The sequence below is a fragment of the Aedes aegypti genome, chromosome 2 (assembly GCF_002204515.2).
Source record: "Aedes aegypti strain LVP_AGWG chromosome 2, AaegL5.0 Primary Assembly, whole genome shotgun sequence".
In the NCBI taxonomy this organism is placed as follows: Eukaryota; Metazoa; Arthropoda; class Insecta; order Diptera; family Culicidae; genus Aedes; species Aedes aegypti.
Genome location: NC_035108.1, coordinates 113,780,931 through 113,795,785, shown reverse-complemented (window position 1 = coordinate 113,795,785; position 14,855 = coordinate 113,780,931). Strand labels below are relative to the sequence as shown.

The following is a 14,855-nucleotide window of genomic DNA, read 5'->3' as shown; positions in this document are numbered from 1 at the left end:
CAAAATTATTCAAAATTCATTAAAATTTTCCGTGAGATCTGTGAAAAATTGATATTTTCACACTGTTTTCCAAGCGTATTAAAAAGGAGGAATTCCTTATAAACAATTAAAATTAAAATTAATTAAAAAGAAAATCTTTTCTGAATAAAAATTGATTTATTATAAAACCGTATTAAAACCAGAAAGTTACGCTTCTCGTTCTGTAGAGTTTTGAAATCCAAGTATAGGATTATCCTGCAGAATCCTTGGAAAAATTGTCCAACACATTCCACGACTAGATAGGCATCTAACCGGTAGACTACAGATTCCACCTCTTTCTTTCGCAATAACATTCTGCGAATTCTATTGCAATTGCAACGCGTGCGATTCGCTATGAATCAAGTATCGATGACCACATGCATTCCAGTTTTGACGCTCGTGGCATCAGATGTGTGGATGAATATTCTCATCTACGTGAATCAATTCTATTCCAATTGACACGTTTAACTTTTTTTTCCAGGCCGGTCTTCGTTATAAAATAGGATACCATGTTGTTGTCCGTTATCAGTTCAGCTTCACACCCCGTTCAGCTAATCAGCAACTACAACGACAATGAATGGTAAGTTGCTCACTATAAGTTATTGTTCAGCTAAAACGTGTAACTTCCCCTGTTTCTGCTCCCAACAGCAATGCAAATCAGTTTCCTGGTGATCGCTGTCATGGCCGTCGGAGCCTTTGCCGTGCCGTTTGATTTCTTCCAGGTGTCCGGATTTGATGAGTCAAACAACCAGCAGAATTTCGAAGATGCTCCAAGCAGCGTTGACCAGTCGCGGGATGCCCCAGTTGAACCGGAACGCGATATCCGCATTGAATTTGAACCGGACCAACAGGAGGAAGTTCGGCGGGGAGCTGCTATCGAAGAAGTGCTGAACCGAGACGATGCCGCCCAAAACTCGGCCCATGAGGATTCCAGCTCGTCGGCGGTGATGTCCATCAGTCAGCGGAGAATTGCTGTGGACTCAGTTCATTAGGGATGAGAGATAAGCTTTTTTTTTTTTTAATTTTGGATCTTGTAGTCGATGCTTTAGACAGGTGAGAATAAACAATATTGTTTGGCCCAAACTCTTGGTTGTTTTTTTTTTCCTGTCTTCTTCTTTTTGATGCAACGTCCCAAGAGGTACAGAGCCTACTTATCAGCTTAGTCAATTGTCAAATCATCCACTCGGCTTGTGAGTCGCAAACACGCTAAACTATGGTTCAAGTACTGGAAAGTATTGTTCCAACAGAAATCTATTCACAACTGTTCATTATCCGAAGTCGAAAGAAAATCAATTAAAAATGTAAGGTACAGTGGGGGAAGTGTAGCAGTGGGGTAAGTGGATCATTCGTCAATATTAAGTATAAATACTTGAATATGTTTAATGTTTTTGCATCATTGCTTTGTTTTAGGTTACATACCTACGCCCACACTGATACTATTGCAAAACTGGTACTACACATACACCAACACAAGCAAACTTGTTTGCTGCAAAAATTAATTTATTTGAAAATTGTTTTCCATCAATCAAAAATCCACTGTATCTCTGTCTAAAGTCGAAGACTATTAGTTTTTTCGACACGTGGTGAGCATTTCTGTTCTAATTGAATGAATCACAATGAAAAATATGTGATTTTTATAAATAAATACAGATATATTGTATATGGTACACTTACCCCTACTTTTTAATGGGGTGGGGTAAGTGGATCAAGGATTATTATTATTTATTGGCAGACTGCTTACGATAATTTTAATAAGTTTCTGTATCCGCAAATGTTGTTTTCCCTTAACTTTATTCATTCCTAGCTTAAATTTGTCAAATTGAACAAAGAAAATTTGAATTAATCCACCCAAAAATTTATTTTAACCTTTCTGGTATAGAAGAGTAATAATTTTCAAATATATACGAAATTTTTCGTGGTTTATCTAAGCTAAGTTGTAGAAGAGAAAAATATACAAATTTTCCACTTGATAGCATATTATCGTACCTTATTTGAGCATATAAATTGTGCTAGACAGATGATACAAATATATTCATAAATAGAATAAAAGGATTACAGTTTGTTATTGAAAAGTAAGGGCCCTATTTTATAAGTCGAGTCGACCAAAAGCGACTCGACTGGAGTCACTGTCGACCAAAAATTTCGCTCGACTCGGCTCTGTCACTCGAGTTTATCGACAGTTGTCACTCTATATGACTGGATAACTATGGGAGTCGACGGGTGACTTCTGAAATATGCATGCTTACTTTGATCGACAGTGACTTCAGACGAGTCACATGATTCTGCTCGATTTACAAAATAGACCCCTAAATGTAGCTAATATTTTTAAACTTCGAGTGTTTTTATGAAACATCGTTAGGAATAATCTTACAATACTTCTATATAACTTATGTGTATAAATGGATGAATTATCTTCAAATTATTCTAGCTCCAATTTTTTTTTGTACGAATGAGTGTGAACTAATGTATAAAATATGTATATACATATATTTTGGTTAAATAAAGATACTTTTTAATTTCAAAGTATTAAAATGCAAATTACTAGCACTAATAACAAGAACGAGAGTAATAGCATTCATACTATACATAATTACACCACATTTGTTTTGAGAACAGATGTTTGTTATTGGTGATCCACTTACTCCACCATGGTGGGGCAAGTGGATCATTTGGCGCAAATTTTCAAGTCCCTCGTACTCAATACATAACAATCAGAAAAATCGAAATAAATGACGATTTGAAGAATATTAGTCCCTCATTTGTAATCCACAGAAAAAAGTTTGAATTACATTATTCACGTTAGCTGTACATAACAATGAAGATGACTATTGATTTTTCTGTATCCACTTACCCCACGGTACCTTATCTGAGTTGCTTGCAACCCGCAAAATTGTAAAAATATTAAATCAAAAGATACATCACTTCCGGCTCCCGCTATCGAGATAATCGCCGTAAATTCCCGCATAAAATCCCTGTAAGCACATACCTACTCGCATTATCGAACGACCAAGAACGGGCAAGAACTCATTGACCCAGAAAAGAAATTTAAAATCCTGCAGCAGCAGCAAACAAACGACACGAGACCGAGAGCAACAAAAAAAAAGAAGCTAGGAACTCCCCGCATTCGCATCCGTCACAGTCAGTGTAGTGCTAAAGAATAGGACGAAAATTCGCTCAACAGCGCTGCGCTTTCGCCCTAGCCAATACACACAGAAAGATAGTTAGCAAGCGGGGGGAGGTGGGAAGAGCTACTTCCTTACCGCACTTTTCCTCCCCTATGTGAAAGAACATAAAAAAAACTCAAGCCACTCAGCGTGCTGGCAAGAAACAACAAGCATAGAAAACTCCCTTTCGCAGCACACTCTCCGCCGCGTTCGGTTAAAAGGATTCGCATCGCAGCATAAAAGCAGCCGAAGAAGGACGACGACCAGGCGGCACCAAACCGAACCAAGAGCCAGATGACTGAACAGACGCGTGCCCTTCTTTCCCGATTGCACAGACGGAAGGGAGCGAGCATCGAAACGAGAGAGAGAGAGGGAGAGAACGAAAGAGAGCGAGACTGAGAAATCACTGAAGCATAAAGCATAAACCACATTCAACATAATGCTGCTGAGGCTGAGGGTGGTTATTGTCCTTTTGCACAATGGTCTGAATCGACAATTAAGCAGGATAAAACGATTTTTCCGTTCTTGTTGGTTTTGGACCTGAAATTGTTCGTTATTGAGTTTTGCATCTTTCTGGAAAAAAAATAATACACAGCAAAAAAATCTTAAATCTACATGGAACGTAATCTTTTATGATTGTCATGTGAAACGAGCTTTAACTGAACATTCAACGACAAATAACGTAAACTGCCTCATTGCATTCAGGAATGCTTGCAATCTTGAGTGAAGCTGAAACATTTCACGATCTTGTATCCAAGATTCGCCAATATTGCATGCTTTCTTGCATCTTGGTTGAGAAATTGCAAACGAGAATGCACGGTTCACACGAATCTATGCTGAAAAATCTGTCAAAAATAATGCACATGGATGGATCAACGGCTTGGTCATTCCATATGCATTATTTATTATTGAATTTTCAGCATAAAGTCATGTAAACCGTGCGGTTATTTGAGAGAAGGCGTTTTGTGTATTTTTTTCAAGATTTTATTAGCAATGTTGGGTTTAATAGCTAGGCTTGTAGGATTTATCGTTGAATAATACATTACTCATGACTTTACATGATTGAAGCTAGAATTACGTGACACGTAATTCTAAGATTTTTATGGTGTAAAGAATGATCCTTATTTAGATATAAATTTTAAAAATTCAACTTTGTTGTTTGAGTTAATTTGTGGTTGCGGCCTTCAACAAAGAGTAGTGTTTGATCCTTTGGTCGCATCACTTGCTCATGCGGGGGTGGGTGTTGTGAGCAGGATCAATCGTGTTGCGCGTCGCTCGCGTAGCACGAATTGAGGGCTTCATAGCCGTGTGGTTAGTGTCACCAGGTATTTAGCTGCATCGTGCTAAGGAGTGCGGAAAGAATAAGTGATTTGCTTGAAAATTTAAGAATTTGAGATTTTCGCAACGTTGTCAACGTTGTCATTTTAGCCTCTTAAATCTATTCTGAAAGATTGAACCTTGAGTGGTCCCGAACAAATTTGTATTGTTTTGTCATACTTCTTTCTTTTCGGTTTTACGTTAATGTGGAAGAAGACTTTTTGAGAAAATAATGATAGACATTTTCACTTACCATTGCAAGTTTTGAATTCTTGTCATTCGAAAGTTATAAGCAAATTTATGTGAAAAGCTATGAAATCATAAGGTACAAGTAACTCATGAAGTTAGGTATCCAGTCATTAGGCCGAATGTTTCCATTCAAATAGAAAACATAAAAAAATGTATTTTTTGTTTTCTTTTATAGAGTTCATTTGGATATAGGTATTCTTCAATGACTCGAGCACGTCAGAGATATACTCTTCAGAGGAGCTTGGTGCCAAGTGATCATTGAAAAGAAGTGTTTTGTTATACTATTTTTGAATATTTAACTACATTCTATAAAGATTGCTTTGAATTTTTCTAACAGAATGTATGCCACGTATTCTTAATGTGTACAAATCTTGTTAGCAGTGAACCTACTTTTTTTATCCATCGTCTAAAATTCATGAGTTCGATTCTTATTGCAAAGGTTCTAAAAGTCCTTATAAAGAAAAGAACAAAGCTGCCAATAATATGCATCTTTTCGTAAACTGGAAAATAAGAACTTTTCCTAGTGGTGTTGAAGAAAATAAAATTACCTTATTGGACATAACTCACAATCCTAAGATTCCATAGGCATCTGAAAATTTACTTAATTCTAAGCCTTTTTTCATGGGTTTAGTATTAATTCTGCACGCAACATTTTATGAAACCATTTTATGAAAATATGAAGTGCAAAACAGTTTTTTTTTGCACAATTTTTCTTTATTACGTAGCAGCTTTAAACAAGAGTTCTTATGTTCAAAACCGTTCTAACATCTTCGAATTGTGTGAAATGTTAAATCTAAGCTTATATTGAAAAATAATCAACCAAATTATAGCTGTAAATTAATGCTACCATTTTATTTGAAACACATTTGGGAAATTGTTTAAGATTGATCAATCCACTTTTTAAAACTGCAACACTCTCAAAGGTATTACCTTTGTAAATTTTCACTATTTGACTTAAACAATAAGACTAAAATCAATATTCAATATCTCGCCTATTAAACTCCCCCCCCCTCAATGTTTTCAAGAAGTTGCCGCCTCAATCGAACCAAGGTATGTGCAGCACAAAAAAATTAACATTTTTCTCGGAAAAATCCCATTTTACTGTTGAAATTGGAAGAGCTTTCGATTTACACTGTTTCTAACAACCATTGTGTTTAAAATTGTCTTAAGGTATTACAGATAGGGCCTTCCATTTTCAATTCATTGAAAGTATTTTTAGTCCCCAACTGACTGTCTCAAGCTTCCCTTTCGTTTGAAACTCTACTGTTTCGTTTCAATCCGACAATTTCCTTTCATCGCAGCAAGCGTAGTCTTTCATTTCTTTCGTGCTGCCTGTGCGTCGCGCGTCATATATCACAGCCTCACCGCAGCGAGCTCGTCTTTCAATCGGTAGTCTCTAACTTTAGGAGCTGATTATTTCAAATGAATGAAGTGGTGGCCCGCATACTTTTTCTATCTTAATTTATTACCTAAAAAGTTATATACATTACTATTGCAAAAAATAGGTAAAATCCAATTTGAAACATTTTGATAGAATTCAATGAAATTAAATGAAACAAAGTTCTTACTCTTTCATTTCACCTTTCTTGTTCGCTGCTTTCAATCAGGTAACGAAACGAATGAGTGGTGAAAGAAAAACGAAGCGACGCAGTTGTTCGTCAGCATCGAGACGACGCAACCAAGCCTTCGTGTTTCACAAAATGCTTTCGAAAATGCACAGCCCTGATTACAGAATTAGTTCTCAAATGATTTAAAAGCAAGTTGTAACAAGCTTGATTAAAAGCAGCAGCGAAGGAGAGCCCAAGAGAGAGAGAGAGAGCACTGATAAAACCCATTTTTTTCGATTATTTACTATTACTTCACGGGCATAATAAACAATGCCGAGCGTTCTATATCAATAGTGCCTTCCAGGTTTGGAGCTTGTTTACATGGGTTTTATCATGCACTCTTATCCTCCCGACACAATCAGAGCTGTAGCAGTGGACGATGAACAGACTCTCATGATCTGTTGCGGATCATGATTGTAACAGAGAGGGATAAGTGGGAGATGCTCTCAATTTTCTGAGAATTCAAGTGAAACTCAGAATTCTAAGTGAAATATTAGGTGAAATTTTCAGAAATAATAACAGTTTTCAAATATTTTTGTATGAAAATAGACATACGCGGATATTATTTACAACAGTATTGTATACGTTTATAGTTATTGTTTGCGTTATGGTTACAAACAATCTCAGGAGAGATTATAACTTCTTATAAACGTTGTTTGTTCCTGTTTCGTATGTTGTGGCTTCAATGAATAGTATTTTTAACAAAGCTCAAACTGAAACCCTTACATTACCACAGGACTATGAAAAATTTGACATGTTCAATTTTAAGAGCAGATATTTACATGGCTTATTTTTTTAAAAATCATAAAAACCAAATATTTGTGCGCTCTTCTGAATTATTATCACATAGAATGAGAAATCTCAAAGTTTGAGCCAAGCATATTTTAGATTTGAAAGTAGCGCAAATGACTTGAATGTGAAATTTGAAGTTATTAAACATGACCTTGTTTTTTTTTTGAAAAATCTTTTTATGTTTTCGATAAAGAACTAACTCAAAACTAGTTTTTATTTGAATGAGTAGAATAAACATATTAGAATCAACTGAATTAGGTTTAACAACATGTAAAATTTTTTGGAATCCGTTAAGTATTTATGAAGTTATGGTCAAACAGAGATGTTTTTTAGTAAAAAGAGGAAAAATATGGAGCAAACTACTTTTAACTCTGACTAGTTGATTTCAGACAAATTTAATGTTTTACGAACTTTTCATACCTTTAATTTTTAAGAGAATGATGCTAAGAACTTCAAATTTGGTTAGAAAAAAACAAAGTTTTGAAAACTTCACTGAGCGTCCTATTTTATAATTGTTCAGCTTTGTACAACATATTTTTTGTCAAAAAATAAGCCGCACCCTACTATTCAGCCTAATGATCCTATCGGCCTAGTGAACTCTAACCAAATTACTCAACACCATGATGTTTAATTCATTTTTTTTCTTTTAGCAGCATTCGAAACATACGTCAACTTTTTCTACAATATTGAGTAAATTTACTTCAAAAATACCCTCAAAAACACGAAAATCGCCTGTAATTTGGCGTGTCTGCTCATTTATTTTTAATTTGTGTAAATCGCGGTCATTGCCAAGTAAGTATGTAAAAGTAGTTGAGTATCTGAGAAGACTGCATTTTAGGTTCTACATTTTTGATTTCACTCCAAAAAGATGTGTATGAAAAAATACAGATCTGGTCAATCCTGCAGACGATAACTTTAGTATTTTATAAACCACATCCGTTTTTTAATATTTTAAGGGTATTTTAGAAGCAAATTTTCATTTAAAAAAAAAAATAAGTTCTTGCTCTCAAAAAACCACCTAAGTAAAAACAAATACATATCGAACCAACGCCATGAGGAACTGGCATGACTTGGCACCTGACTTTAAATGGCTAAACGGTATTTTCAGTACAACCCACTCTAAAACGCTTTGTAGATTCCTGAAAGTGTTTCTATTAAAACTTACTTGTCGGCCAAGCTTGTCGATAATTAATTGTATTTAGAAGAAACTGTGTGGCGTCTATTAGAACCTATGCTTAAAATCTTGTATTGTCTGTCCTACTAAGACAGCGTTAAAGCTCTTAAGACTGTACTGAGCCATGTTGAAGTCTTCTCGAATCTAAACTTTCTGATGTATGTTATTGAAAAGCAAAAATAAATAAAATTAACGAGAACATTAAAAACTTTCTCCTGCTGTTTTGTCAATTTGGACCATTGTGCTTCATCGGGTGCGAAAGCGGGCTGAGAGCAAGAGTCGGATGGGAGAGCGCGAGCGTAGGGAAGGATGCCGAACGCAAGCCGAGTGCAGTTGTTGCGTGTTCGGAAGGAGAGGGTTGTTTGTTGCTCGGCTTCCCCTCGCTGGCATCAACACGTTGCTGTGGCCGTCCGCTAGGACCTGCACCTAGGGATGTCACCGTTTCCTTCGACTGGCTAAGGATCCGGTTCGGGTTTCGGGATCGGCTCCTGGGGAAGTTCGGACCCGTTCGGGTGGGCCGAACTTTATAAAGGGACTGCGCCGAACACGACAGGATTCAAAAGCCTTTCACGGTTCTTACGGTGCGGTTCGTCACACATTTTTTCTCTCTGTCGTGTTTCACTCTGTATCAATTTTTCTGTTATTTATTATGAACACTTTATGAATCGATTCTGCGTGCCGTTCCCTGTGTATAATCTACCTGTATGTGTACAGTTACTACTAATCACCGCTAATCAGTCTACTCGTGTCTATTGCTACTAACTAATACTAAGCACAACGCAGTAATCGTAACATTTGTTGATTTTCGCTATTCTGTCGTATCTCCGCGCGCGCTCTTCTACCGAATCAAAAAATAAAGGAAATCAAACTCGCCAGCGGGAATCGGAAATCGAAAAGTGCAACTACTGTGTGTGAACCTAGAATAGTAGCGGGCAATTGTGTAAAACAGTGCAAGGAAGCGGAAAAAGTTCAGCTGGATTAATCGACCGCACACAGAAACAGAAAGAGTGCAAGAAGAAGAATACTTTTTAGTTAGTTCGATGTGCGCCAAGGCAGTTTCCGGTCCGATTTGGCGGATCCATTGCGGTTTAGTGCGTCCAAAGTTCCGGCCTCGGTTGCCAATCCGTGGCTAGGGTGTCTCCCTGAATGAACTGAATGTATCTCGTGGTCCGTCACTTCCGGTGTTTTTCGGTTTTGCCAGTGTGTCGTCGTGTCGTCAGTGCGTTCTCTCAAGTACACTTCCGGTGTGTCTTTTCGGTTTGATTTGCTATGTTCGGGACCACGAGATGAAGATTATGCTACGGTTCTACCACTCTACTAAACACTACTGTGAAGCTACTACTGAAACTCTTGGATACGTAATTCTGACGCTGTACTCTACTCTCCGAATGTGAATCTCAACCGCGAAACTGTGCGAACTCTGGATTTTTACGTTAAGCCGTATTGTCTGTCCGTGTGTTTCTGAGTGTGCTAAAGTCTGAAATGTCTGTTCTGATTTCGTTTCGTTTGGAATCTAACATAACAGACTCGTAAAACTATATCGGCGAGTACGAGTGAACTGCTTCCGCCCTGGAGCGCCCTCCTGCTGGGAGATCTATGTTGGGGACGTGAATGCCGCCGGGAGCAAACCAAACGAAGAAAACGGAATAAAGTTTTTTGGTATCTGTGTCACGTTCGAATATAAAATTTATTCCATCCCGAGGAACGCCCAACCTTCCCGCATCTTTCCCTACGCGAGCCAGAACCAGAAAACCAGCCCCAAAAGCGACAAAAACTATCGATTTTCGTCCGAGACCGGCTGCCTGCGCTTTGTGCTGCAACATTTCTCTCCGTTTCTGTTCGCCCAACCCGAAAATAAGAAGAAAAAAGTTACACCCGGTTCTGACCTCCCAGGGCCCGGGGAAAACATGAATTGACTTTTCGCGACCCGATCCGCCCCTCAAGCAAACGAAACAAACAAGTACCTGATTACACACGCTACCCTTTTCGTCGTCGTCTGAATCGAACCTTCATCTCCGCTTCCGACCGCCACTTCAGTGACAATGCCTCGCTGTTTGATGGCAAAGAAGTGGAAGGCCTATCCGTGGCCCGACCGGGTCGAAGAGTCTCCAGCATCCCCTTCACCGCCACCTCCGCCGCAGGTCGTGGTCGAAGTCCTCGAGGAAGACGAAGAAATCGACGTCGTAGGAGATTCGCCGGCGGCTGCTGCTTCCAAGACTTCCTCCAGTCCAACTCAGTCGCCTTCGTCATCTTCGTCGTCATCTTCTTCTTCGGCGACTACAACCGGAACTAGTGGTGCCACCTGTTGGGGTCCCTCCTCACCCACGGCAGGCGCTACAGCGCCCAGTCCTCCTCCGCACTCTCCGGAAGCGGCCACCCGGGATGCGTCCTCGACCATGCTCTACAACGGTAAGTCCTTTTCTTCCCGACCGTGCCTGACTGGAATAATAATCTCCGCAGCCAAAGCCAGCCATCAAGCTTGCCAAGTGGAAGGGTTAGGGATCGTACGAGGGGGTGGACAAAACGGGAAGCTTTGTTTGAGTAGACTTTCCCGAGAGTTGCCGGGGGGAGAAGGGGAGGTCAAGATTGAGACGTCAGTCAGTTAGTCAGCTGCTGCTGTTTCCTACTGTTGTGCTGTCGCTTGCTTCCTGTTGAATACTTTATCGGGGGGATTTGCCATCGTTCGAGCAAATTTCGAAAACGGTTAATGAATATTTTACTAGATAGAAGCGCTCTTTCCCCCCGCCGGAATGGTCTTCGGATTGGTTGCGAATCGGTTTGGGTTAGGGGGGGAGCGATGGTTGAAACGAAGCAGGAAGGAACAGCAGAGACAAATATTTAATGAGGCAAAATGTGCAACGAACGATCTTAATTTTGGGTTGATGAGTTTTGATGGCTCATGGCTCGAAATTAGGTTCGTGTCAGTTGTTTGCAAATTCAAACAGTTATGATTGAGCTGGGATTTTAATTTGATTGACTTGACTTAACAGAGACAACTGGGTATCCATTCCAAATACAGTAAAAAGTCAATCAAGTGATTGTCTTAAATCCAAATCTGGTGGTGGAATTTTCCTTGATTTCCTGCTGTTCATACTATTATCGCTTATGATTAATTGGAAGACGTTTCCTATTCTCGGCTTTTTCGATACACTTCGGCATTGATTATTTTTTCATAGCCTCATATTTTGTAATCATTTGATCCGTATATATGTGCATTTTACTGTCAAGTTTCAGACATGTTGACATAAACAATCCCAAAACAAAATTGGATGATTGAGGTGCCTATGTGGCTCTTTATATGCGAATAAATTGAAAAAAAACTAAACTGAATATATTAGGGATGTTTTTTGGAGAAAAAAAAATCTATGTTTCATAAACTTCATATCATAATTTAAAACTAGTCTATTGCTATATTACTGTGTATTAGGCTTATGCGTGAAAGTTTACACAATAAAACATCTCATAAAGCAAAAGTTCATTTTCGTTTTGCGTACATTCTGGTTGTCTGGGTAAAGTGGCTCAATTTAGTTTAAATTTTAACGACGATTTTTGTATCTATTTGCAGAAAATATTTAAACAGTTTCGGAGAGGTGTTCAAGAAAAAAAAAGTAACAAGTATATTATTGATTACATTTTTATTTTTTTTTATTTGTTTCTACAAATTTGTGTTGCTTTTGAAAATGGACAACTTTGAGACAAAACCAGCCAATCACAACTAGTTGTTTTCAAATTATGTTTAAAAATCTTTCGGAATCTTACATATACTTTGAAAAACCTCACATTGACATTAAAAAACGACTGAGCATACAATCGAAATTTCATATCATCATTAGGATTTGAGTATAAACGGGCCACTGAAGAGATACAGAATCTTGAGCATGGGCTGGATAACTTCATAAGATTGCTAGCTTTTGTTAATGACAGTATGTAGATATTTCTTAAGTAGCCGTCAGACACACTGAACGCTCTTAACCGAAAAAATAGTGCTACTCCAAAGGTGGAAAGAAATTTGAAAATTCGTTTATTGTCTTTATATGCCCTAATTGTTGAGTTTAAGTTTGAGGCTTTGCGTGTTAATTGGTTACCTATGTATGTCACTTAGAGATGAGACAACACGAAAAATCGGTATTTTGTAGTCCTATCAGTTTCTGGAGCTATAATAGTATGTATGAACATTACCAGTAATGATATTGGATAATGTACGGCTCCGACATCCCTTGACTATTTTTAGCAACACAAATTGGAACGCTGTATTTACTGTATTTTTCCATTAGAATGTCGTTTTGATTCATATTACACACTTAAGGGAGTCGTTAATAAACCACGTGGACATTTATGGGGGGAGGGGTGGATCAAGTCAATGACCACGGTCCACACAGAGTTTAATTTTTTAATGGTCAACAGACCACGACGGGTAAGGGGAGAGAAAGTCTGAAAATTCTTAAAAAATTACCACATGATCAATGGAATCAGTGATATATAACTCATCAAAAAGCATAGAGTAAGGTGGGGCCAAAGTTCAAGTGGCTTAATGTTTCTTTTTAAAATTTGTAATACCGTCCACATATTATTTTTTATATATTTATTTATGAGTCAACGTAAACCATGCAAATCTAGTGTACTGATCTGAAGCATAAATAAACAACATTCAGATATCTGAAGATTTCATAATATTTATCGACTTTTATGACTATAGTTATGCCTTTAGATTTCTGATATTTCAATTAATCAGCCTTCATCGTACGTGACTTCTAGGTGCGGAGAAAGCCCGCTGCGTGTTATTTTCGTGATCCAATCTGGAAATTCTCCGTATTATACTCCTTTCTTCCACAGTTTTTATGTTTTAAAAATCGTTGCCAATATTTGCCCCTTCATTTATCACCTCTATTAGTCTAAGGCAAAAACTACTTTAATTTCAAAGACTGAAATTTCAATGTCTCAACGTTTTGAAATGCAATAGAGAAAACTAAAAAAATAGAGGTATATGAAAAACGAATTTAGTACAAGAGTTTGACAGATACGCGTATTTAAACCTCAACTGTAAGACCATCTTCAATGTACTAGACTCAACTTCAAGTCCAAACTGAGGTCAAAATACGCGAATCAGTCAAAGCGAACAAGCTCTAGTGGCATTAAATTGGATAGGGGGTGAATTTGGTCAGATCAGTTCAAAATAGCATTTCTTTCCTAAGAATCTTAATGTTTCATTGGCACCACATACCTGGGTATATAGTATCGTCATACTTGCCACACGATATACGAATGCGAAAATGGCAACTTTGGCTATGAAAGCTCTCAGTTAATAACTGTGGAACTCATGAGAACATTTAATTGAGAAGCAGGTTCTGATGAAGAATAAGATGATTTCTCAGCGTCATCGAATATCCAAACCACATAACTTTCGAAAGGTGGGTGAAGATTTTGATTCCACATTATCAATTATGTGATTAGACTTTTTGACGGTTCTGATTTTGAGTGCTCTTTCACTTTTTTCTAATACTCCGGACACTTCGATTTAAATTCCAGAAGTTATAATTAGTAACGTAAAATCATCAATTGAAATTACATAACCACCATACTTAACGGTCATCGGGGAAGGAAAGGAATGTTAGTTAGACAACCGTTGTTACTAGAGACCGAGAATGCCTCTGCATCTCCACAGTTGTCATGGAAAGGATATTGGGTTAGTGGGATAAGGTAAAGATCTGGGAGTCACCAGTGGTTGGTGATGCGATCCATGATATAATCACGCCTAATCGGATTCGCGAAATAATTCGATAATCGTATTGCACGCCGAACAAGTGTTCGTCACTCGCCCACGCAAGAGCAAGCAACGCGATCAATAGATCAAACACTACTACTTTTGCATTTAACAACGCGAACGACGCGCGACATATTTGATCGTGCCCTCATCGCCCGCCCCCGCAGGAGCAAGCTTCAAGGTCGAAGGATCAAACACAACTCTGTTTCCCCGAAGATGTTAAAAATTATACAGAAAGTATAATAAGAAGAAGTTTATCGTATGGAATGAGATACTGTCGATTCTTATCAATATTCCACGACAACACGATTTTTTTCCTGATACCGATTTGCGGAAGAACAACATCGGCAAAATATGTATGTCTTTGACAGGTGTTATGCTGAAGTTTCAACAATCTCAGGAACATACTGAACATTTAGCAAGCAATGATATCATTGCTGCTATTTCAGTAAAATATCATTTGCTAAACTTAAATCAGTGATTCGTTTTGCTAGAAGGCCAAGACAAAATTTAGAGTGTGAGCTGATGAACTTGTATGAAAAACTTCAAAAGGTTACTTTTGTCAATGGCATCTTGTCGATAATTCCTTGACGCTAGAAATCGATTATAAAGTACTACTACAAAGCTTATAAGTCGATGACAATTTCTATAGATCCGAGTTGTAATAATATCCCAAACAACCAGAAGTCGCATAACAGTTTACGAATAAAGTTGTTTATTTGCACAAATTACATCACACCCGGACTACATGGTGGATGATATCGTTTGATCGA

The 14,855-nt window shown here is 38.0% G+C and overlaps 2 protein-coding genes across 2 annotated transcripts; both read left to right on the top strand.

Annotated features, from left to right (window-relative positions):
• The first annotated feature begins 519 nt into the window (after window positions 1-519).
• LOC5566109 lies at window positions 520-1,101 on the top strand. The gene is made up of 2 exons (XM_001650422.2): window positions 520-598; window positions 667-1,101. Exons 1-2 carry the CDS (start codon window positions 592-594, stop codon window positions 1,008-1,010), a joined length of 351 nt encoding a protein of 116 aa, XP_001650472.1. The 5' UTR covers window positions 520-591; the 3' UTR covers window positions 1,011-1,101.
• A 9,262-nt stretch (window positions 1,102-10,363) lies between these two features.
• Window positions 10,364-11,897, top strand: LOC110675127 (putative protein TPRXL). The gene is made up of 2 exons (XM_021839509.1): window positions 10,364-10,730; window positions 11,887-11,897. Exons 1-2 carry the CDS (start codon window positions 10,364-10,366, stop codon window positions 11,895-11,897), a joined length of 378 nt encoding a protein of 125 aa, XP_021695201.1.
• Window positions 11,898-14,855: the final 2,958 nt, after the last annotated feature.

What these genes read in the sequence shown, in the direction of transcription:
- LOC110675127 (XM_021839509.1), top strand. Translation starts at nt 10,364, where the DNA reads ATGCCTCGCTGTTTGATGGCAAAGAAGTGGAAGGCCTATCCGTGGCCC.